This window comes from Camelus dromedarius, chromosome 13, assembly GCF_036321535.1.
Source record: "Camelus dromedarius isolate mCamDro1 chromosome 13, mCamDro1.pat, whole genome shotgun sequence".
Taxonomy (NCBI): Eukaryota; Metazoa; Chordata; class Mammalia; order Artiodactyla; family Camelidae; genus Camelus; species Camelus dromedarius.
The window spans coordinates 14,104,829-14,129,779 of NC_087448.1; the positions used below are offsets into that span (position 1 = coordinate 14,104,829).

Genomic DNA, 24,951 nt, shown 5'->3' on the forward strand with positions numbered 1-24,951 from the left:
CTTCCAACTTTAAAGTCTGTTTCTTTCATTCCATAGCAGCCCTCCTGCCAGTTTTGCTGATCCCTAGAATCAAATATTTGGTGACCTTTGGGATTGTTACAGTTGGGAGCTACCATCATGAATCTTGGTAAATCAAGCTGTTAGTGTCTGTAATGTATTATTTGCAAAAGATTCCTTTGGTATGAAAATATTCAAAAACAAGCAGAAATTATACACAAATTAAAAGGAAACTAATGGGACATATGCACATTGTTTGTATTTATAAAAAGCAAAAGTAATCCAGAAAGTATTCCTAAGGCTTTGACAGGAAGAATCCAACAGAACTAGTTTCTGCTTTTTCCTGCTCATCAGAAATCAGATATGGCCAACAGATGGCTTTGTCACAGTTCTGAAGGTTTCCTTATTTTAGACAGATTATCAATTACACGTACACATGCCCAGTGTAACACTGGATACACTGATAAGTGTTTAACAACCAGCTTTCTAGGAATCAAGGGCCTGATTTTTAGGGTTTGCCAATTTCTGTGGTATAAATACTCCACCGTGGCTGATTTTGAGCTATTCATGGGAGGTCAATCACCTCACAAAATGCCTGAAAAATTAATCATTGGCCCCTATGGCCCAGTCTGAAATGACTTCAGCACACCACTGTGTGTATATTTGAAAGAGATAGATAGATAGATGATAGATAGATAGATAGACAGACAGACAGATATACATACATATCTCCACATATATGAAATATGTTGCTATATATTAGACACACAAAAAGGAAACTTAAGCATAGTTCTTAATAAATTGATTTCTTCAAAGTTTATAGCAGTTCTTTCTAAAGGTCAGAATTTCACTTTACGTCTCCTATCTTTCTAACCACATATCTTATTATCTTTGCCTCTGAGGTTCTGATCGAGTAACACCAACAGTTTTGAAAGGCAGCAGCATTTAAACATATAATTAGCTCTGGGCATATGTTTGGTGTCTAAAGTGAAGAAAGCCAGGTTTAAAAACGCAGACAGCAGACCTCTAAGTAATTTCATAATCTGATCTTCTTATCATCCTTCATGAAGTTCTTATATGAATGTGTGCTGGTAAAAGAATACTAGGTTCACCTGAATAGAGGCTCACACATTCTTTTCCAAATACAGAGATAAGCACTGAGTTTTCAGTATACCATTAACCCACATATTTAATTGGTCTATTTCTATTCATTCACATAACTTTCTCCTGCAATGGTGCATAATCTTAAAAGTTGCCTGAAAGGAATCCCAAAAACTCCAAACATCTGTTAGGTAGTCAGATAAGTGGGGGCACTGGGCAGATGGGGGGAGGAGAGGGAGGGTGGTCTGGAAGACAGAGGTATGCTCACCTCCAGCATAAAGGAGCTGTACTTCCTCTAAATGAGCGCCAGCAAGAAACCAGTTAGAACCCAACAGCTGCAACTTCGGGATAGCAACAAGGACCTAATCAGACAGGACCCAATGTTCACTGTAATATAACTAACACTGCTGTTTAGGGCACCCTCAATGAGTTTTTCTCTGTGCATTATGGGTCAGGACCTGTGCAAATGGGACGAGCATGACTAAGCACTCCAGGGGCAAGAGCTGTCAATCAATCAAGAGACCACCTCTAAGCGAGGGTATATGACAGGGGACCAAACAAAGACCAGTGCTGCTGTCCACCCTTAGATCAGCCCACTTCCCATTCCTGGAGGTGTACTTTCCTTTTGCTAACAAGTCCACTGGGGTCTTTTCCTTTTCCCTTCTAGGGTAACACATCCACCCACTCCACCTGAAGTTGAATAGTCCATACCTTTGAACATACGTACTGTGTAATATCTGGGGTTGGGCAGCATGGCTCACTGCTGGGTAAGGGTAAGCTGGCACTACTAATAGAGAGAGGAGTGTGGCAATGTCAATCCAGTGGTCAATGCCCATGACTTTTTCCCCAGCAATTCCACCTCCAGGAATTTCTCTGCAAGATAAACTCCCACTGTGTGAAAAGGTGTAGACGTGAGGACATTCACTATAGCATCGTTTGTAATAGCAAACAAGAAATCATCCAGATGTCCATGAATGGGACATTGGTTAAATAAGGTATGGTAAATCCGTACAGTGGAATAAAACACAGCCTTCAGTGGAGAGGGGAGGAAAAGGGAGGCAAGTCTTTATGCACTGAAATGAAACAAGTTTCAAGATAAGTAGTTAAGTGGAAAAAATATCTGTATACAGTATGTTACCACTTGAGTAAATTTATTTAAGACTTATAAATACTTGTGTATACATAAAACATCAATGGAAGCATCACAAATCCCTCCAAGAATGGTTGCCCCTGAAGAGGTCAATCCTTTGGTGTCATTTAAGTATTTTTGTGGTCCCAACCCATATACTTTTAGAAATTAAAACCATCTGGAAGGATTTGTCATGATATGTCAATTGTTCAAGTTTTAAAGGATTGTAGGGCCCCTACTTCTTCTTCTGGAACCTTCCCCCTTTCCTCTGCTGAGTTGACATTTGAAGCCAGTGTCCCCAGGTTCACTGTCAGTACCACCATCTTTAGTCTGGACCTGACAAAGGTCAAGATTATTTGAGGCTTGAGGAAAGTTCTAGAAATCAAGAAAAAAACTGGAAGGAGCTATAAATATATTGTACATATAATATGTCACCATTTTATAGTCAATATATAGATCCTGACTCTGGCATCAGTGCTCTCATTAATGACTTCACATTTTTTTTTAAAAATGTAATATACATAACTATGTGTATAGTGTATACATACACATAGAGAGAAAAGATATTTATGAATGATGCCAAAATATCAAAGTTACTTCATCTTTATTAATCTTCTTTTTCCCTTCAATACTTGTTGCCCTTCAATATTTTTCACTAAACCCTAGGTTGATACCCCAAAAGTGAACAGATAGTCACTTAAATCTACCAGTTAAGAAGCTTATCTGTCTGTCCAACCCTAGGCAAAGTATATATGAAACAAATAAAACAGCATTAACCTAGCCCTGGAGAAGCTTAAAATCTTCAAACAGCTACCACATTTCTCGTAGAATTTTGGAGTAGTGGATTTACACTCAATTTCCCTAGAAACAGGAATGCTCTTCCTTTTTTTTTTTTTCTTTTTCTTTTTCTGCCTTCCCTTAGACTCAAAAGGATGAAGATTTCTCTAAACTTAGAAAGGGAGTTCAAACCTAGAAAGGTGATTCAGAAACACTAGAATAACAGTAATGTAACAATATAGTTTTACACATGATGACTTAAAGTCTATGCTAGAAATAAGTTATCACTTGATCTTACTGGAAGATTCTAGAGATGTCTCAGGGATAGTCATGTTTGCTACTTCTTACCCCCTCTAACAATGGAAAGTTAAGTGATTCATAATATTTGGAAAGAACTGCATAAACCATTACATAGCCCAATGATCCAGGGAAAAAAATTATTTTAATTCCGGAAAGAGTCATTTTGTTCATGTAAAGAAGAACATTGTGTGATTCGCACGAGTAGTAGTTAAATCCACAGGCTGTGGAATCTTCCTGGCTCATCTGCTTACCCACCTATTTCCTTGGACAAGCTAACTGCACCCTCTCATCTGTAAAATGTGAATGGTAATACCTATGACAAAAAGATGTTGCAAGTGATTATAAGATCCTGCAAGTAAAGAGTTTAAAATTGCATGCAGGACAGAGAGAGAGCGCAGTCAACGTTACTTTATAACATATACACAGTCATGGAACATCTAGTCCATTGTTAACAATCCTACTACAATTTCTATGCTGTATCTTGATTCCATTTCATTTCATTATAGGGCAACCTTCAGCTATATGGAAAGGTCAATCATTTGATCCTTTTGTAATAGCAAGAGAAAAGAGAGCAGATAGTCTACGTTATCCTTACAAAAATATCAGTGGAATAAGACCATTCACTTCACTGTAAAAGTCATCGTTCTATAATAGTTTTTTTTTTTCCAGAAGCAAATGTATAGGTAAAATACAAGGATGCTGTTTCTCTCTCTCTCTCTCTCTCCCTACAAACTAGGGTGGAAACAGTAATGTATAATGTTCAGCTGGACAAACGCTAAACATAAAGTTTACTCTCTAGATTACTAATTTACACGATGGAGAAAATCTCAACATCAGTCTCAATAGGAAATAACTTACATGACATTTGTACCCCATGCCCTCCTAGAGTGTAAACTTATTAAGGACCAGGTACTCTAACCTCACTTGTGCTCAATAAATCTATAGAAACCAAAAGTCACAATATAATGGCTGGAAGTTAGCCTACACCTAGTAGTGTACAGAATGTCTTTTATAACGGAGAATACACATGAGTTGGTCAACATCTACATGAAGGTGGTTTTCTAGAAATCAAGCAAAAGTCCAGGTCACTGTCATAATTTGGTACTTTCAATGTAGGTGTATCGAATGACTGCCTTTTGTGTGCCAGGCACTGAGGGTGCCAGGATACATCAGACACGCCCGTCTTCCAGGAGCTTACAGACTAGTGGGAGACAAATCAAATGTATCGGATACTTACGTTTTATGCTTGCACTTCAAGTCAGAAAGTGATTACTGCTCCAAAATGTTTCAATAAAATATTGCAAGAGGTAAGAGATGAGAGACATTATTCCCTGTCAGTGCATTCCTTCTTCAAAAAAGAAACTGATCTCCACTGTCCACGGGAGAGCATAGTGTCTGTCTCGTTTTTCCAAATGAGCATCAGTGATACAGGGGTGAACATAGCCATCTTCCATTTTTTTTTAAATGAACAAAGAAACTTCCTTCAGAGGGTGGAAAACTCAATGAAGGTGTCTATCACAGCTGAAAGGAATGCCTTAGCAAATCAGGTTTATTAACAGTCTTTAACAAAACTTTGTTATTATTCATCATGGTATTAGTGAATTCACACATGCATGCACACACACACACACACACACACACACACACACCTCCATATTCCCCAACCTCAAAAATATGTGCTATATATAGAGGGTTATATTTTTCAGGTTAGGAAATTGGTCCACTGTCTGAGAAACAGGGTCTCAAGATGTACCATTCAACACTTCAGACAGTGTTATGTCCTTCATTCAGAAATCAGGCATACAATTTGAAAAGCAACAACACTTTCAATGCGACAACCATTCCATTAGGAAAAATTCAGTGCACCCTGAGGATCAATATGTACAACATCGAAAGAAATCTGTAAGTTCAGAGCTTCAGTTCCACCTGGGAAGGAAAAAAAAACAATTTCAACCTTGTTTTTAGAAATAAATATTAATTTGTACAAAACAAATTTAAGAAAAACAGAACCATTTAAGGAAAATGATGGCTGTTGCATTAAAGCGATGTGTGGCATTCTCTTATTTCAGCAACCATGGCTTTCTGAAAAGACAGGTGTCTGCTAACACACGTGACCACGGCTGCCCTGTAAGACCCCCACTGCAAGCACAGAGCATAGCAAGCTGGGCAGGACCTCCAGGGAGGGCAGCGAAGTGGCCACATCCGGGCTGCTCACCAAGTCCGTAAATAAGGCCCTCTTGTGCCAGGCTTTTAAATACCTTCATTTTAAAATTAGATTTTGATTTTCCCCCCTCAGAAACAGCCCAATCTCTGTTGAGTTACCCAAACATATTTTACAACTTGGATTAGTGTGTTCTGCCTTCCTGCTTTTTCTGCAGCTGTTGCTTTTAAGAGAGAGCATTTTGCTTTACAAATGAGAATGGGGAGGCTTTTCTTTAGAGGAGGAATGTTCCTGCTCGTTGTCATCTGGGCATCCTCCCTGTTTTTTATGACTTCAGAACCTACGCAGAACATCTTCATATGCAAACCTTGCAGCAGCACAGAGTTTAAATGTTCACAGTTTCAAATGTGATAGAAAACATAGAAACCAACTGAAAAAGAAGCCAAGTCAGATCACAGAGGGCACAAAAAAGCTAACGGGGTTTTCACCTGTTCTCCGGCTGCAAACTACTTACTGCACCATCTCCACAAGAAAGTAACAAGGATTCACAGCATGAACTGTTCTTTTCAGCCACCCATGGCAAAAAACAAAAACAAACAAATAAAAAAAACTGCCTTACCATTAGTGTCACCTCTGATTATCAAAATATTTATGTCTATTTATACATGCCCACTTTAAAAGAGTAGCCATGATGTTCTCAATTTTTTACATATGCAACACAATTGTATGCCAATATCCCTAAAGGAATGTTCGTATATTACATGGTATCACCATTTAAAACTACATCTTTTTTAAAAAGGGATTGTCATGTGGGATAAATGGGGTTGTCTTCCTAATATTTCTCCAGAAAATGTATTAAAATATAGGAGTTTAAATCATTTGGGGTTAAATACCATCCTTGAGTAATCATACACAGTTCCCTAAGGGCAGATGCATGTTCTGTCTGCTTGAGCAAAGACTGATGGCACTTTTCAAAAAACAGCTTTGCCCATTTCTTAGGCAGTTCACAGGGCATGAGCTTCCGTTGAACAGAGGAATTTCACCTTCCCGTTTTACTATATAATTAGGGTTCATCCATTTATATGAAAGGACAATTAATACCATGGAAGAAGTAAGCTGTTCTAGTAGAGAAAAGGGGCATTTCAGAATCCCTGGTTCAGACCCTCACTTTCTCTTACCCTCCCCCTCCAGGAGGTCTCCTTTACCTGCCCTCTGAGCTTTACCCACTTTCTTCTGGGTTCCCGGTGCCTTTATCACTCCGTTCCCTACATAGTCCTGAAATTAATCATCCATACGTCTGTCTTCACTGCTCTCTGTGCACTTCAAGGGCAGGGAAACTGGGGGTGCTTTTCTTTAACCGACTGGTTAAAAATAAATTTGTACTGACCCAAACCGAGGCAAGAGAACTTAGGGAAGAGTTTTAAATGGCATTCACAAAGTTACAAGTGGTTCCTATGAACATCCCTGTGACACATTTATTGCTCAAAGCCTCCATCATAAACAGATCATTCTAAAGGTGGTACAATCTGACTGCTTTATCCTTAGGCCTGACTTTTTAAACTAACTTTCCTCTCTATCAATTTCTTTATCTTCCAAGAAATGTCACTGCAATTTAAAGTACTCTTTACATTTAACTTCTCTAATCTTTCCATGTATTTGAAAATTGCTGTCAGTGATAGCTAAAATATGCTACGTTCTGAAAAAAAAAAACCATTCTGATAGACAAAAACCTATATATAGCAGGTGCTTCACTAGGAGAAATGTTATGCTTTAAAATAAAATGAAAGCAACAAAATGCACGTTCTCCACAATAAACTCTGGTGGTCTATACTTTCATAAATTGATTTCCACTGGCTAAGCTAATATAATAACTTAGCCACAATCTTTCAAAGAAAATATTTAAGGATGTCTTTATATTACACCATTTAATTTTGATCTTACTGAAGGCTGTCAGGAAGGCCTGGCCCTCTCAAAAAATCTCTTTATATTTCCAATTAAGGAGTAGTCAGTTATTTACTGAGGACCTACTATGCTCAAGCACTAGGTCCTAGGGAGTACGAATACGCATTAAAGTTTTCTCAGCCACCACATAGCAAACATGGAAAACACAAATCAAGAGACTCATTTTAAATGACACGAGATAAGACAAGGGTCACGAGAAGGCAGAATTTGATTAGTTACCAAATGAACAGACCAACATTCCGCAAGCTTGGCAAAGAAGGAGAAATTAGGGACTGAATGACCAAGGACAAGTTCACGATGGGGAATTTGAGGTTCACTGGACCTTCCTTGGTGGGGAAAAGTGAGGAGGACAGACCGAGCTCTGTTATGAGGTGTTAGTAAATGAGATGAGGTTTAGTGGAAAAGTTTTTATCAGACAGAAATTTCTAGCAGGATGCTTAGAACTACGGAAGGATAGTTTGAGATTCTGAACGTCAAACCAATGTGGTGGAAATCTATTCTCAAGCCACTGGAGAACCAAACTGACTTTTGATGGCTTAATGCTTAACCTGTAAGCCAGTGGGTCTCAAGGTGTGATCCAGGGGCCGTCAGCATCAGCGTCACCTGGGCACTGGCCCCATCTCAGAGCCTCCCAATCGGAAACTCCCAGCCTGGGACCCAGCAGCCCGCATTTGAACAAACCTCCTGGGTGACTTTAAGAACTGCTGGTTTAAGCAAATTAAACTAATCAAACCAATGGAACAACCATATAGCCGTCTGCCAGCAGCATGCATGACAGAAATCAGTGAGAATGGCCTGAAAGGCAAGTTTCAAGCCATTTCCAAGTACAAGACCAAAAAGAAGAGAAAGTAAATGTTTCTGAAGGATTTGCTATTTGACATTTAACAGCATTTCAGGCTCACCTTTTAACGTTCCATTAAAGCTTCTCTCTCAGAAGCTTATCACAAAGAAAATTAAAAGTGACTAAGTCTTAGAGTGGGGATTACAGCCTCCTAGGTTCTCGCTCCTCTTCCGAATAAGAAATAGGAAGATTTCCCATCACGATACGTGTGTCAGGAGGGACTTGGGGAAAAAAAGAACTAAGATTTACTGGGGACTTCTCTCTGTCAGCTGTTCACCTGCATTATGTCATTTAATCCTCACAAAAATATTATGAACCAAGCTCTATTGTTGCCCCTTTATATAGAAAAGGATACCAGGGTTCAAAGTAGTAAAAAAAAAAAAAAAAAAAAAAAAACTTTAAAATAATCAATTAGTAAGCATGAAACAAGGCATTAAGTCCTTTTGCATCTATATGGTACCATCTGCCAGGAAGTCCAAAGATTCCCGTATAAACAAGGAATTCGTATTATTCCCAGTTAACTTGCTATTTGAGAGATTCTTTGGACGTTTTCATCTTGCTTATTTACTGGGGATGATATTTTGCAAATACTTAAACTGATTCAATTTTGTTTGCCCTTTAATTCAGTATTTTCTTCCAAGCTTCCACCTCCAAGGGCATGGGTGTCTGTTACCTGACCTCTTTAGGAGACAGAAGTCTCCAAACCTGGACGAAGAGCTAGGGGTCAGCCAGGCTGAGAAAGGGTAGCAAACCCATCCCTGCCCCAGGGCTGTGGGAAAAGGGGAGGCAGAGGGATGGTAATGGCTCCCCACCCCCACGTCTCCCAGTTTCTCCTCTCTGAGCTTTGCACCAAAGCAGGAAAGCCAAAGAGAAGAGGGATTGCTGGCTTAAATTCTGTTTAGGACCCTCTAGGAAGAGATTTCTCGGTGGGCTACTTGACACCAACCTTAGGGTAAACTTGGAGGCTCAAAGGGAGGCCTGCACCCACACCCTGGGGGACACAGGTCTGGCCCAGCAGTCTGTCCAGCCTTCCTGGGGAGACTCAGTAAGCAGCTGAGTTGTAAACCAGAAGGTAATCAAGGCTACAGGTGGGACAGAGGCCAGGTCAGGGATTCAGGAGGCCCACACAGCCAGAATGGCCAATATGAGGGTGACTGCTTCAGGAAAGGAGGCTACCAGGTCCTTCCCAAGTGGCACAAGATCAGATCACAAAGCACAGCAACCCCAGATGTCAGCTGTGCAGGCCAGCAGGGCCCTGGAGATGGGAGGACCCTACCCCTTCCTGTCCTGGGGAGGAGTCATTCCCTCGGCTCTCCCTACCCCCATCAAAGGGATCAATTTACTTATCCATCATTTCTTGTTTGACAAACATGTCTATAGCCTTTATTAATGCCAGGCGTTATTCTAAGAGCTGTATGAATGTTAATTCATGTAATACGATCAAAACGCTGAGAGGTGGGGACTGTTAGTATCCCAGTTCCCAGAGGACAAAATTAAGGCACAGAGAGGTTCAGAAAAGATAAAGGCTAAGCAGTGGAGCCAGGAGTCCGAGCCAGTCTCTGCTTAACCCGGAAACCAGAGAAAGTACCCCACGTGATTCACTGCTCTTTAGAAGAGCTAGACTGATCACACTAAATTTTAAACTTGATCACATTAAAATTCTTTCCCCATCAGGCTACCCATCGAGTGGGATGCCCTCGGGACAACCAGATGGGTGATGTGAGCGAAGAAGGGGAGGAGGAGGAGGGAGAGGAAACCGAGTGCCTTTTCACATCGGAGCTGCAATGTGTCTGTGTTTTCAACTTTGGGGGGAAAAAGAGTGGCAGCTCAGATACTTCCTACAGGTCCTCCAAAAGCCTGTAAAACAGGTGAGTTCCTGGAGTGAGGAATGATGACTTATCTGCATGGCTGGTTTTCCCTTAACTTGTCGAGTTACCACTGGAAAGCTGAAATACAGAAGCACTGCTCAGACCTAAGTGAAACCAAAAGAGGTACTATTTCTTTAATTTTTTTTTTAATGGAAAATGTCCAATTCGACAAGTGTTTTGAAGTTATGTTTCACTGTTTTCCCCAAAGCCCGCAAGACTGAAATGGCAACCTCAGACCAAAACTTAGTGTGAAGGTCTTCAAGTTCATTTAGCAGGGAGCTCATAGCAGCCTCTTCAGGAAACTCCTCCCACCCTGCCCCACAGGAGGACCAAAAGGACTCGCAAAGCAACCAAAAAGGAAACCAAAGGCAGACTGGATATAATTCTAAAAGTTAAACATATGGCTTTCAGAAATAGACTGTCATTTTTAGGGTTAAAATGAATTCACTGAAAGTGTAAGGTTTTTTAAGAAGCTTCCTGGGGCTCCATTAATTACTTTTCCCCTGATGAGATATTACCAAATGGGGCCACCACTAATGGTGACATAATCTCAGCTCCTGACGGGCAGTGATTCGGGACGCAGAGCCCAACAAGGTGGCGGATAGATGGCAGCGACAATATGTTATATTTATCTGAGATGTGGTTCAGTTTTTCAAATCTAACATGCCACTGAATAGGTCTTAGGATGTGGTGTTTGCACAATGTCTGTAAAGAATGATTCTTTCGGGGAGGGGAGGAGAAAAAAAAGAACAGTGCTTTCAATGTTCAGTATCCTTTACATCTGCTGCTCAGCTGGAAACACTGTTAAAAGGCCATTAGAACTGTAAGGTAACAGACCTCGAAGGCTCTGAAAGCCACGGAGCAATTTGCTGTTTGTGTGAGGAGGACCAGCCCCAGCCACTTCCTTTTCAAGGGCTGAAAACAGCTTCTGTCATGAGCCGTGAAAATCAATTCCACAGGAACCAAGCTGAAACGTGGCTGGAGGTGGTACACCTCCGGGCTGGCACTGCACACCAGAGCCTCCTTCTGGGCATCCCTGGCACCTTCCAGAAGTCCCAGGCAGAGGCTCCCCGGCAGTGCCCGGGAGGGGATGCGCAGCCTGGGACTTGCAGGAACCTTCAGGCTTATCTCTGAGGCCACTGGTTCTCTCTCATGCTTAATTAGGTTAAAATCAGCATTGGCACCCAGAATGAAGACAGCTACAGCAAGCCTCACGCTGGGGGAAGCCTGCTCTCACTTATTTGAATTCCATCTTTCCGTTTTTCCTGATTATAGTAATTTGGAGAGAGCCTCATTTTTCCCCCAAATAATACTGTTTCAAAACCTTTCAAAACACAGAGCATTTTTAAACTTGTTCTGGCACATACAACATCATAAATATTTCAGAGGAATCACAATGGCTCTGTCAAGAGTTGTACTTTATAAACGAATGATTAGAAAGGTTAAGGTTCACTTTAAAATGTGTACAGGTTTTTCAGTTATGGGAAATTGCTATTCCAGCTATAAAATGCCACCCTGGTTACCACATAGAATTAAGATCATTATAACCTCTATTTCCGTATATAGTCACCCCTCTGTTAAACTGAAAACCTTTGTATAATTTACTAAGCATGATCTAGATAAGAATAAATTGCCACTTTTAAATCACAGCCAACAGCTTACGTTTATGCATATAACTTCTCACGATATTAAATTATTCATCTTTGCATCAATAACCCAGGCTGAGAAACTGATTCAGCGTTAATTTGCTAAATTAAGTATAATTTCACATTTTTTCTATGAGTATCTGTTGCACCTAATGTATTGTTTCAACTGGAATTTAAGTATGATTACTCTATACATTTTCTTGATTAAAATAGAAAAACATGGGTTTGTACAATCTTTATAAGTCTATCATATAAAACACACCATGAAGATCTCTGGTTTTAAGAGCTCCCCGAGTTATTTTTTTAAAGAAGGGAAGGTGGCCATTGAAAAGAGATTATATGTCATAATTTTGTTGTTGATGACAAAAGATTTGCCATTTGCAACCCATTATATTCCGTTGAAATTGACCTTTTATGAGAGCCATGTGGTAATATAAGTGAAATGAATATATTCTTTATGGCAGTCATATAAAAAAGACTGGCCTAAGCTTTTAACTTAGTACTTGACCTCTTGGTGTCTGAATACCCCCAAGTCTGTGCAAGAATATTGAATAAGATAACCACATAATCAAATGAGTAGCAAAAGCACAATAAAGCCTTTCACACATTAGCACTTGATAATGTAAAAGTAACAGTCAACTATGTTCCCGAAATTCAGTGCAAACGTACAGCTGGAGGAGAAGCTGTAACAGATCAAGTGTTCAGCGATCCTGCCTTTCCAGATTATTAATTCTTTAGAATTATAAATTCTTATTTTCCAAATAGAGCTCCCATTAGGTCAAAGAGCATTTAAACTCTTCAGAAACATTTGTAATACCTTTGGCCAGAAAAAAAAAGAAAAAAGAAATCAGCGATTTTAAATGTTACCATTTTTTAAGAAAACCTTCCCATCATTGGGATTTGGATTAACACAGGATAAGCAAACAACAGCTCAAGGACAACATGTTCTTACTTTTCCAGGAAAAAGTTAAAGCCTGTCATTTAAAAATATCTTTAATATCCAAAAGCATGGTGACTTTTTTCAAGTCCATTGCAAAAGTGCTGGTGACTCTGAGCTATTCTGACCCATTAGGGAAACAATCATTCAGAGTCATTCGTCATTTGGGGGGAGGTCTCAAAGGGCTTTCTTTGCAAAGAAAAGAGTTGCCTCAACTTCCCTGCAACCTGAAGAGGAAACACCTCTCGTTCCCTGAAATTCAGCAGAGGAGCACTGGCCCCTGCTAATCTCAGCTTTTCCCGGGGACACAAAAAGAGGAAGTCAATTTCTCAAGAAATCCAAAAACTGTAACAAGGGGCGAGCACACACTAGCCGGTAACGCCTTCAGAACACAGGCCTGAGCGCCCAGGATGTACGGCGCGACGTCTCTAATTAAACGTGTATAAAAGGAAGAATGACTCTAAATGAAGTCTCCTTGGATCTAGAAGTCGGGAACAAACGGCTCGATCTGCACAGGAAAACTAGCTCAAAGAGGGGGCTGGGGGCTGGAATTACTCTTGACCAGAAACCGTCTAAAAAGGACCCCAAAATGAGTCCTACGTACCCAAAGAAACCCTACCATATTAGCAAAGAGTAATAGTCATCCTACTGTGAGGGGAGCTGCGAGCGCCCTTTCCCAGCTTCCCTTTAAAGCGATGCTGTGCTTGCCTCTCCCCCAGAGCAGTGCTCGCCAAAGCTGGGTTAGGCCCCTTCTGCTCCAGGCAGGGGTCCTGTTGGACCGAACAAATGCAGTCACTCTCCTTCCCTTTGTCCCCCTAGTGGCCAATATAAACATCTAAAAGAAGGCTGAGGAAACTGGGTGCGTGTGCCATTGGATCAACAACTCTTTCTGGGTGGATTTTCTTACCCAAAGTCAAGGTGAAAAATAACACAAAACCATGGCCCAAATGTGACTGTCTACCCCGACAACAACGCATATTCAAAACCACGTTGAATGCACCCAGAGCGTGGCCCCCCAGGAAACGCAAAGGATGGGGCCTGGACCAACAGCATCGGCGTCGCCTGGGAACTTGTTAAAAAGGCAAATTACAGGCCCTATCCCGGGAATACTGAACCAGGCACATTGCGGGTGGAGCCCACGCGCCTGTGTTTAACAAGCCCTCTGACGCACGATGAAGCTTATGAAGCACTGCTCCAGACCGCTGGTTCTCTTCCCGGGATGCACATAGAATTACTCGGGAATTTTTAAAAAGAAAGAGAGAGAAGGAGGGGAGGGAGGGAGAGGGAGGCGAGCACCCTTCCCAGACCAATTAAATCAAAATGCCTGAAGATGAAGCCCAAGTAAAGGTTTTTGTTTGTTTTTTTTTTTAACATCACACATGATTCTAGGATAGCCTTGGCTCTTTCCAACTTAAAAGAACCAGTTGTTAAATTTTGTAGAATTTTGTGAGCTGGTTGTTCAGCTGTGAGTAGCTGGAAATGGGTGATGGTGGGAAGATTCGGACCACAGAGACTGGCAAATGCTACAAATCAGGTCTCCCCACATTCTCTCCTCCTGAGAGCCGACTGGTTAACACATATCAGTTCACCACCCGCCAGAGGTGAGAAACACTGGTCTAAAGCAAGAATGCCAAGCAATTCAGATACTCTGAGCTGTTCCTCTCTGCTTTTCCATTGCCCCTCAGTTCCTTGGGATTCTTAAGAAGATGATGAAGATTAACCAAGCAATTCAGTGGCTATAAGCATGAGGAAGGTGAGTACTGGCCCCCGCTGTCTGAGGGTGTAACTGTGACGAGTTTTGATCAAGGCCACAGTCCTTTTCCTCCTTCCTCCCAGCACGGGCAGAGGAAGCAATTCCAGAAGGAGAAAGGTGGGTAGATCTGCTGGGGGGCTTCTGAGGGTCGTCTGCCTCATCGATGAGGAGATGCACATGGCAAGACATGGTCCCTTTTTGTGCCTCTGGGCCCTGGAAGGAGGCTCTGCCCCTCGGCACTCCAGCAGCCACCTTGTTTCCATCCTGGAGCTGACTCAGCAGAGTTGGGGGTGGGTGAGTCCAAAGAGGGGGAGAACCTGGGGCCAGGCTGATGCTATCACTTTCTACTTTCTCACTCCTGGAACTGCTCTACGTTGGGACTTGTCCGTGAATCAAATAATGGCTTTCCTTCCATGATTGCGTAAGGATACTGAATTGAGTCAGGGTTTTCTGTGAGCTGCAGCCAAAAGTATCTTAAGTGACACAGATTATTTTAGGCCAGAGTTTCAACAGCTAGCTTGTCCTCTTTAAACTATCCTATTGGAACTTCTAAGTAACAGAGCACTTTTTAAATTTTTTTTCTTTTTAATCTTGCCTCTTCTTTTTCTGATGACCTCATTCACCCCTTTCTCGGCCTCTGGTCCTCACCTGGGCCCCCCACAGCTCATGTGTTAGCATCTGAAACAGCGCCCTAGCCAACCTCCTTCCTTCTCCCAGGGCCTTCCATCATCTCCTGTCTGCTCCATCCCAGCCATAAGCAGTGCCCCCTCATGGCACTTCGCTGCCACAAGCCTCAGCCTATGACCTACTTCCTGCCATACAAAGCCTGGGGTGTTCCAGGTCCATCAAACCCCAGCCCCAGCCTATCTGTCCGACGTGACTTTTCACAAGTCCTGAATCCATGCCTTTCTGACTCTCCTCCACAAGCCTTATTTTGCTCTTGCATTTCACCCCACCCCAAATGCCTTCTTCTTTTCATGGCCCTCTGTCAAATGCCACCCTTCCTTCAAGGTTCTTGTGATGGTTAATGTTGTGTCCACTTTGCTGGCCTAAGGGATGCCCAGATAACTGGCAAAACATTATTTCTGGGTGTGTCTGTGAGTGTGGTTCTAGAGGAGATTAGCATTTGATTTAGCCGACTGAGTGACTAACGTGGGTGGGTATCATCCAATCCTCTGGTGACCTGAATGGAACAGAACGGCAGAGGAATGGCAAATTCTCTCTCTTCTTGAGCTGGGATGTCTACTCCTGCCCTCAGCCTTCAGAATGCCTGCTTCTCAAGCCTTGTGACTCACTGAATTATACCACCTGCTTTCCTGGGTCTCCAGTTTGCAGATGGTAGATTGTGGGACTTCCCAGCCTGTCGAACTGCATGAATCAATTCCTGTAGTAAATCTCCTCATATATATCCCTTTCTATCTAACTATCTAATAAATCTCATATCTCTCTGTATATACACACACACACACATATAAATATATATACGTGTGTGTGTGTGTATATATATATGTGTATGTGTGTCTCTATATACTGTTCATTCTATTTCTCTGGAGAACCCTAATACAGTCCCAATTAAATTTTACCTCCTGCTTTCAGCAAGGTCAAAGAAATGTCCTCATTCTGTGATTCTTATCATTACAATCAGTAATGTAATTTGGTACTTAAACCATAGACACACTATTGTTTAAATCTTGAGCAGTGAAGTAACCATTTAATTAATTCTTCATCTTAGTGAAAATTTTTTTAAAAATTTATACTGCCACAGGACAAAACACTGTGACTTGAGTTTCAAAATGATGACATACATTTTGATAATTCTATACTTGCTGAGAGTTAATAACACACCCCACCCTATTCGGGAAATATTTTCCTCTCGACCAGACTGATACTCGTAATAGTCCTTTGCTGCTTTTATAATATTCTGTTCTCCACTAAAAAGTACAGATGAACTGTATCAGTATTTATTCAGGTTTGTTAATTCAATAAACATTTCTGGGATGCTTGCTTATGTCTCTCAATCTGTCTGTCTGTCCATCTCTCTCACACACACGCATCTCTCTCACACACACACACACACATCCTTATTGTCAATTATATAGTAGATGCTCAGTAAATAACTCTGGGCCGATTAATGGTTTGGGTGGTCTCAATTTTACCTCCTAAATATTTCTTGAGCCCTTCGACCTCATTCCACTCCCACAGTCACCACTCTGGTTGTCACTAACATCTCCTCCTCTTCCTGTATCTGCCTTTGGCTCCCCTCCAATCCGTTCTCTACAGAGGAATCAAAGTAATGGTCAAAACCATGTCCAATCCTGATTAAAACACTTCAACAGTTTCTCACTGCTCTGGGTTAAAGGCCAAAGTCACTGTAATGAGTTGGAGGGATTTCAGCGCTGGTCAAGGAAAGAGGCGAGACCCCGTGGGGACAGCAGGTCCCGACAAGCTTTCTCTGGGAGGCACGTTGACAGATTGCAAGTACGGGGAAGTCCCTCAGAGTGGAGACCTTCCAGAGACACCAGAGGGGCCGCTACCTGGAGGGGGAAGAGGCGACTGCATGGCCGGGGAGAGGGGAATTACCTGCCTAGGCCATGATGCTCAGCCACAGGGCGTGGAGGGTGACAGCTGCCTGGAGTCTTTTATAGACCCAGGGTACACAAAACAGGCAGGCCCTAAATGGTTAAAAATCTGCTTCTTTGGGCTATGTTCAGCCCACAGACTTTACAGCTAAGGTCCATGCCTGCGGTGAAAAAGTAACCCACGGTTGGCCAATATGCGTGGGCCATCGTTGGATTAGGTATATAAGTCACTAACCTGGCCCTCAGGCTCTTCTGCTGTCTCTCTCACACCCCTCGCCCCCTTCATGGGCTGTTTCTCCAGATTCTAGAACTCTCTCCTGCTTTCTGGGCCTGGTTACCATATAGTAACGTGTGAGCCCTCTGCTCTCCCCTTCCTAGTGACTATACTCTTGCTTCAGGGCCCAGCGCTCTTCCCGGAGGATGCAGTCCCATAACCCTGTGATCAGAGCAGCCAATCCTATTAAATGCTTTCCCGGTGCCAGGTACCCTAGTGCTGCACACTGGTCTCAGCCATGCAAATGAATGGGGCCCTGCATTTCTGCTGCCCCGCTGGGATTAAAATTCCCTGGGGCCCTACAGCCGGCATCTGGCACAGGGACTTACACACAGTAGGTAAACAAGAACTACTGATTGGAGAAGTTAAAAAAAAAAACGCCTACAGAACATGGAGACTAGGTTATAAAAATAATCGATAACCTGGATAATGTGTAAACATGGAATCAAATTTCTGTTTTTCTTTGTTACTAACTGTTCCATTTGTTTAGAAATCTTTTTCATCCAGGGTTATTAAAAACTCTTAAATATTTCCATCCCGGATGATTCGAATTTTTAAACCTTTACCCAAGACTTAACACTATGAAACCCTTTATTTACAAATATGCCATCCCAAGGAATCAACTACATGTAAATCACTAAAAACTAACATGTAAATCACTGAAAACTGAGTACTGGAGAAATCTATGAAACTATTTAAAGCCTAGTTATGTGCCAGCAAAAGAATTTAAGAGCAGAATTTGGCCTGCAAAGGGATATAAGCACTAAGTTTGAAATATTAATTATTCTGTTTATACTGGCAAGACAAATCTAAGTCATCGTACTGGCCTTGCTAGAAGTCTTTTGAGAGATGTGAATTAACGGGGAAAAGAAACAGTCTCATAACGTTAGCGTTTGTGGGTTTGAATATAAATTAAGATTATGCTAATAAGTTACTTTATCACCAATTCCTTGTCTACAATTTTTATCCTAAACTCATATTTCTATAAAAATCAAGTGACTGAATGGTAAGTCACTTTGGTTTAAAAGGACTCAATAATTTTATATTTTGTAAGTATTCATAATACTCACTCATAATTGTAAAAGAACACTAGCCACCCTCCCATGTACATTATAATGCAATGTTTATACTACAATGTTTTAAAGAACATAACACTCTATATTTTCAACCACTTTTGATGGTGGCCTGCATTTCTGCTCACAAGCTATTACAAGGTGGCACAGTTAAACGATCTGAATTTTATGTAAAAGAGTGTATCAGTCAACTCAAATGAACTCTTATTCTCAATGATGACATATCATCTTCTAATTAAATCAGCTAAGATAACTCTGTTTGCAAGGATCATTCTAAAATTAATTCCCAAATCAAGAGTCTAACAAGTGGTACTTCTAATAGCCCAGATTTTAGATTGCTTTGATACCTGGAATTAATGTGAATCTTTTAAAAATCGAGTGACTTGACAAATCATAAAAAAAACATTTGAAGTTCAGCTAACTCATTTATACCTCACACCGTTCTTTGAAAGGATTTTAAAGACATCAGCTAACTAAACAGAGGGCAGAGAAATCAGAACTCCGTGCAGCAGGCAGCTAAATGGAAATTAAATTATTTATCCCCAAACTAGGAGATGTAATATGTCTGTAAAAGAGTAAGACTTACCAAACACTGTTTTTTTTGTTTATGTGAATGTGATATCTACATGTAAATTGAAAAAAGAGTTGGGTATCAAGTGTGTTAAATTAGCTGGTTTGCTGGGGAGCAGGGGCAGGGAGGGCTATTGTCTGGGAAGCCCACCTGCTGGACAAAGTCCAGGTAAAATGAAGCATTACATGGTTTGAAATTTGAAAACAATAAGGAAGGACTAAAAAAGTCACTCGTGTATCAGTGGCATATAAGAGAATATTCTTCTTTTAAACTTTCAATTTTGGGATAGATGTTTAGATTTTTGAGATAAACTGTTATCAAAGTGATGCGAAAGAATTTAATACTTTTTTTTTTATTTTGGGGAGTGGGTAACTAGGTTTATTTGTGCATTTGCTTGTTAAAGGAAGTACTAGGGATCGAACCCAGGACCTCGTGCATGCTAAGCATGTTCTCTGCCACTGAGCTATACCCTCCCCTCTAATGATTTCTCAATATCCAACAGCTGTAGCCCAACACTCAGAATACCTTAGACGGGACAAAGAGGGTAAAGTAAATTAGTGAGAAGAGAGTTAGTTGTATTTTTTCCCTAATCCATGGAGATGAGCTTCCCTCCTCCCTCTAACCCCCATAATAATTTCCCATAGTAAGTTTTTTTGAACTAACCCAATAATCAGAAAGTAGGCCCAGTATGTTGAGAAAAAAACAACACATGTTTTTTAGTTTCCATCTGTTATATAACCTCATCTATACAATGATCCGGAAAATGCACAAATACACAGACAATTTAGTGATGGAAACGTGGCCAATTTCTGAGAACATAAAATACAAATTCAAAGTGATATGAAAAATTATAGATGTTGCAAGTAAATAGAAAAATACTCAGCTTGGACTGAGTGAATACATTTGGTGATTGACAACACTAGGTTATATATGTGTTAGACGAGGAAATGATTTTGCACACATTCACTCAACAAACACAGAATGGTAGTGGGCAAGGTGAAGTCTATGGACTTAAGTGCCTGGGGTCAGTGCACCTGCATTTGAATTCTAGTCTCATCACTTTCTAGCTGAGTCATCCTTGGGCAAGATTACCATTTGTTTCCCTGTTGCTCAGTCTTTTCATCTTTAAAATGGGGATAATCATAGTATCTACTGTTATTATAAAAAGTCAGTAAGACAATATTTAATGTTTTCAAAGTAGATAATGTTTTCAAATAGGTGCTGGGCACATAGTAATTTCTACATAAGGGATTGCTAAGTAAAGTTGCATTAGATAAATGAAAAAAAATTAACATGTAAGCCAATAAGTTACCATTAGTCAGCTACAAATGCATGCTATAATTAATCACTCCAAGAAGGTTCAAAGCATAAAATAGTGGCACTGTAAGTATAAAACAACTTTCCCTGAATTGCCCAGACTTTTAGGCAGATGCTCTTTTCAGTTGTGGAGTTCCTTCAGAAGTTTACAGCCAACAGGATGAGTTGGATTGGAAAATGAGATAATATTACTGATGCTTGAAGAAAAAGGCTGGCATGTTTCACACTAACCTTTTATCAGAATAACAGTCCTAACAAAGAACTTGATGATCCACGGCTCAGAATCATTCCAGAAGACAGAACAAGAGAAAACAAGCAGGCACACTGGGAAGGCTTTTGGCTAGGTATCTGGAAATATTTCGATACCGCAAAAATGCCTAAGTATTAGAATGGATTGCTGAGAGGGGCTCACAAGTCTACGCCTTTGGAGGTCTTTCAAACAAGGACAGATAGTCTATCTGATCTGCCTGGGATGGTTTCAAATCAGGGCTGAGTGAAGATTAATGGTACAAGCTGCCCCTTGAAGGCCTCCTCCTTCCCCAGCACTCTCCGAGAGGAGAACTTCATATATTATCCATCCCAGCCCCTCGTCTTTTGAGTTTGAAGAACTCCCCTCCATCCTAGAACAGAAAAGGGCAACACTATTTCACAATTGTGAGTTCTGCATAGAACTTTAATAATGTCATGATGAAACATAATGTCCTTTTCACTTCTCAGTTAGTTCACCAGGCAAGTTACCTGCAGGTATCTTTCAATTAGAAACAGCTCTCATGAATCTGAAATCTGAACAGCAGTTCCTTTAAATTCATGTTCCCTGGCAGGCTAATGGTACATGCCGTTTCTCAAGCAAACCATTAGAAGTCCAAACAAGGCAAAGGATCAGGAGTTGAAGGCAAGGATAACCACCATATACTAGATAATTAAAAGTAAATAGTACCAGGAGCTGGGGAGGAGAGGTAAAGTGTGTTCATTTAATAACAGGACACCTAAGTGATTATTCCAACAGCAGTAGGTAGCAATGAGTAAAGTTTACTTTGAAAAAATGTTGCTCCTTAATACACAATTATCTTTCAAGGCATTTCTTTTCCTATCAGATGTGCCTCTGACCCCCCAGTGACCTGTATCTTGCTTGTTTCCACCGGCACCAAAGGACACGAGGGTTTAGGTCAACAGCGCCCTTAGTTCTAGAAAATGAGTTTAACAAAAGTCCACACATTTTAGAAATTCACAGTTAATTAGCAAGCACTGTAATTGTCAAGGGGTAGAGGGAAAAGGAAAAAAAAAAAAACCCTCTTTAGTTAAAACTCCACTGAAGGATTTATTTCCACCACTGGCAATATTTCAGGAAAGTAAATGGTGCCTACAGAAATTATATACACTGAAAATCTTAGCTTTGATATTGAGATTTGCATCATAGTAAGGATGAACTATAGTCTCCTGAAAGTCTCATTCTCCACTAAAGAATACTTAAGTATTTTCTTCTTTGAAATATCTTATCTGAAATCATGTTGGCAAATACGTGTGTGTTTAATAAAAGACACGGTTTTAAAAAACCCAGATTAGAGGAGAAAAAGTTCCCAGAAGAAGTGATCCATACTCTCAACCTTTTAAAAGATGAATTCCCTGAGATTTGGGGGAGGGGGAAAAAGCAAAGCTGATCCTTATCAATTAATTAAAAAGAATGAAATAACAGTAGACAAAGGGGGAAGGAGAGTTAAGAAACTTAAGGAGCTGTGGGGGCGGTCGCTGTCTATTCACTGATTAACAAATTAAGGCGTTCAGGAAAAGGGAGAAGTGACAGGGATAGAACAGAGGTCTTACAATTCACCACAGGTTCCGCCTCCGACTCCCCAGAGGCTGCCTATGTCTGGCTCAGAATTGAAAAAGGCTCCCTGTATATAAAGCTCCGCGCTGTGAGCGTGATGTATAAGCTGGTTTTCTTTTTTCCTTTCGTCAATGCCCACATTATATAAATGTGTTTATTCTGGTATAAGTAAAATGGTTTAAGCAAAAACCCTCACTTGTAGCGTTTGTGGATCAACCATCATAAAACAGCAATCCCACTCCGCATCGCAAGTGTAATGTTCTAAAATAATCTGCAAAATGCTTTTCATCCAGCAGCCGCTGCTTTAGCAAAATGCAGAGGCTGGGTTTGGACTCGACCATCCGAGGTCACTGAGGACCTCAACTGCCAGATTTGAGCAGCCCGCGCCCTCGCAGCATCTCCTGGCCTCTGCCTCTCAGTTCCGTGCTCTCCCAGCCACAGGATTAGCTCTCCCAAACACGTTTCATTCACAGAGCCCCCGAGAAGCTCGGACTGGGTTGGAGCTAAGAGCCGGAAAACACGCACCCAGGCTGCCGCGCAAGTTGCTGGAGACCGAGCGCTACCCACACCCTGGCGCCGAGAAAGGGGGTGGGGACTCCCGAGCTCTCAGTGGAGGAAGGCTGGTGGCCGGGCACGCGGGGGACACAGGGTCCACGGAGCCCGAGGCGAAGCCACTAGTGAGCCACCCGCTCAAGTTGGCTCAGCTTCCAAGAGCCGGCGGGAGAGGCCGCGCTCAGGACGGGGCGCCGCGCCTGGTGGCTGGGGTGTCTTCCGAACGGCGAGTGACCAACCGCAATCGGGGAAGCACTGAGGGACCGTAACGGGAAAGCCCGCCCCAAATCTGAAACGGGCGGCCCGCGAACTCCCCAAAGCGGCCCGGAACTGCAGATGCCGGAGGCCAAGGCCCCCGGTGGGGTCCCCCCATCACCAGCCTCGCCCGCCCCCGACCGGGGCGCAGTGCGCTCTGCCTCCCCGAAGGGCAGGAGAGTGGAGCCAGGGGCCAGGAGAGCCTTCGGCGTCTCTCCACCGCCCCCGCCGGCGCGAGGGCGGGAGCGAAGAAGGCGCCACTCAGACTGTGGCGCTGGGCAAACTGCGGCCGCAGTTCTTCCAAGTTTGCCTGAGCGAGCGGCGCGGGGTGGGCGCCCGGCTCGGCGATCTGCCCTCGCGCCGCCGCCCGCCCCCGAGGGCGCTGGGCTCCCCGACCCGCGCGGCCGGGGCCGGCGACAAACGGGGCGCGAGGGCGCGAGAGCCGAGCGCGGGAGGGATGGAGGGCGCTCCCGCGTGTGCACACAATGAGGTAGCCGAGACGCACACCTTCCCCCGCGGGAGAAGCCGAGCGAGCATCAGCCGCCCGGCACGGAGGCGCGGCGGCCCGGAGAGCCGGGACAGAAAGTGAACACCAACAACTCAGCAACAGGGGGGAAGGTGGTGGACGCCGGGCGGCCCGGGAGCCGGGCAGGGCCGTGCCGCGCGCCCGCGCTTACCTGCGATCTCTTGGTAGGGGATGTCCGCCAGGCTGAATCCCTTGGCACCGTACGCCTGGCGGACCTCGCCGCAGCTCCGAGCCTTCACATCCGCCCCTGCCGGGAGGGACAGCAGCAGCCCGGAGAGGGGAAGAATCACAGCCCCGATCCAAGAAGGCATGGTGCAACATGCAAATCCAGCTCGGCAAACCCCGGGACCCGTGCGCTCTTCACCTTGCCCCTCTAGGCGAAAGCCCGCCAGAGCCGGCGGCGCGCTCCTCGCCGCTGCCCAGCGTCACCCCCTTCCGCCAGCCGAGGGGACGAGCAGCGCAGCCCTCTGGACTGCGCTCAGCAAACTTTTATAAGCCTGATGGAGGATGGCAAGCCAACCAGGCTGGCTGGGAAAGCAGCCGCCTCGCTCCTCTAGTCCCCCAGTTCGAGAAGGGTGCAATAAAAAACGAGAGGAGGAAAAGAAATGTTTAAGGAAACACCATGGGAGTCGAGAGCTGAGATCCGAGTTGAGAGCCGCAGAATCCTAGCGCGCTGCGAGCTCGGCTCGCCCGGGTGTGCGGCGGAGATGGGAACGCGCGCCGGCTCTCCCGGGAAGGAGATGGACCGGCGACCGCGGGTGTGTGCGCGCGCGAGTGTGTGGCGGTGTGAGCGCGGGGTTCTCGGGGATGTGTGTGCGTGGAGGTATGTGTTGGGGATATACGGGATCCAGGGGAAACCTCAGCTTCACACAGGCTGAGGGAGCCTGTGAGAGTCCTCCTGAAATAGGAAGAGAGAAATCCTGGAGACAGACACTGGAGGCTAGAGGGAAGGAGAAAGGAGGGGAGAGAAACGTGCTACACATTGCACAGCCGAAATTCAGCGGCAGAGTCGAAGGCAAAACCCGGACTGGATCTCCTTCTACTCGGTAAAAGAAGGGGAGGAAAAAAAAAAAAAAAAAGGAAACGGTCCTATTTTCTCATTCCCTGAACATCCTTCATTCTGATCGGAAATGCTACCTTTAAGTGACATAAATAAGTCATCCAGAAAGGCAAAGTATATTTAAGTCATTAACTTACGGTATTAAACTATATTTTTGTGGACGTAAAAGACAACACAATTCCAATTGTTGGTTTAAATATGAGCAACAATTCAAACCTAACCGAAACCCAAAGCCAGTGCAAAAATGAATTATAGAGGAACCCCTGAACAGCAGAGCAAAATCCCCACTCTAGTTAACTGTCTCATTTCTGTTTGGCTTTGCTTTTATTTTCTAAAGACAGTTCCAGCACACATTAGAGACCAGTAGTTTTTGTTGTTGTTGTCGTTGTTTTTAATTTTGGGTTCTGCACTCAAAAATTTTCCCCCTTTTTAATTTCAAATATTGTA

General features: G+C 42.9%; 1 protein-coding gene across 2 annotated transcripts in view; it reads right to left on the reverse strand.

Annotated features, from left to right (window-relative positions):
- Positions 1–24,389, reverse strand: part of GPC6 (glypican 6) — a 998,128-nt gene extending 973,739 nt beyond the window's left edge. For both annotated transcript variants that reach the window (XM_010980224.3, XM_064493031.1), the window contains exon 1: positions 23,596–24,389. In XM_010980224.3, the coding sequence (XP_010978526.2) occupies positions 23,596–23,755 (160 nt within the window). In that variant the 5' untranslated portion in view covers positions 23,756–24,389. The remainder of the gene's footprint in view (positions 1–23,595) is intronic.
- Positions 24,390–24,951: the final 562 nt, after the last annotated feature.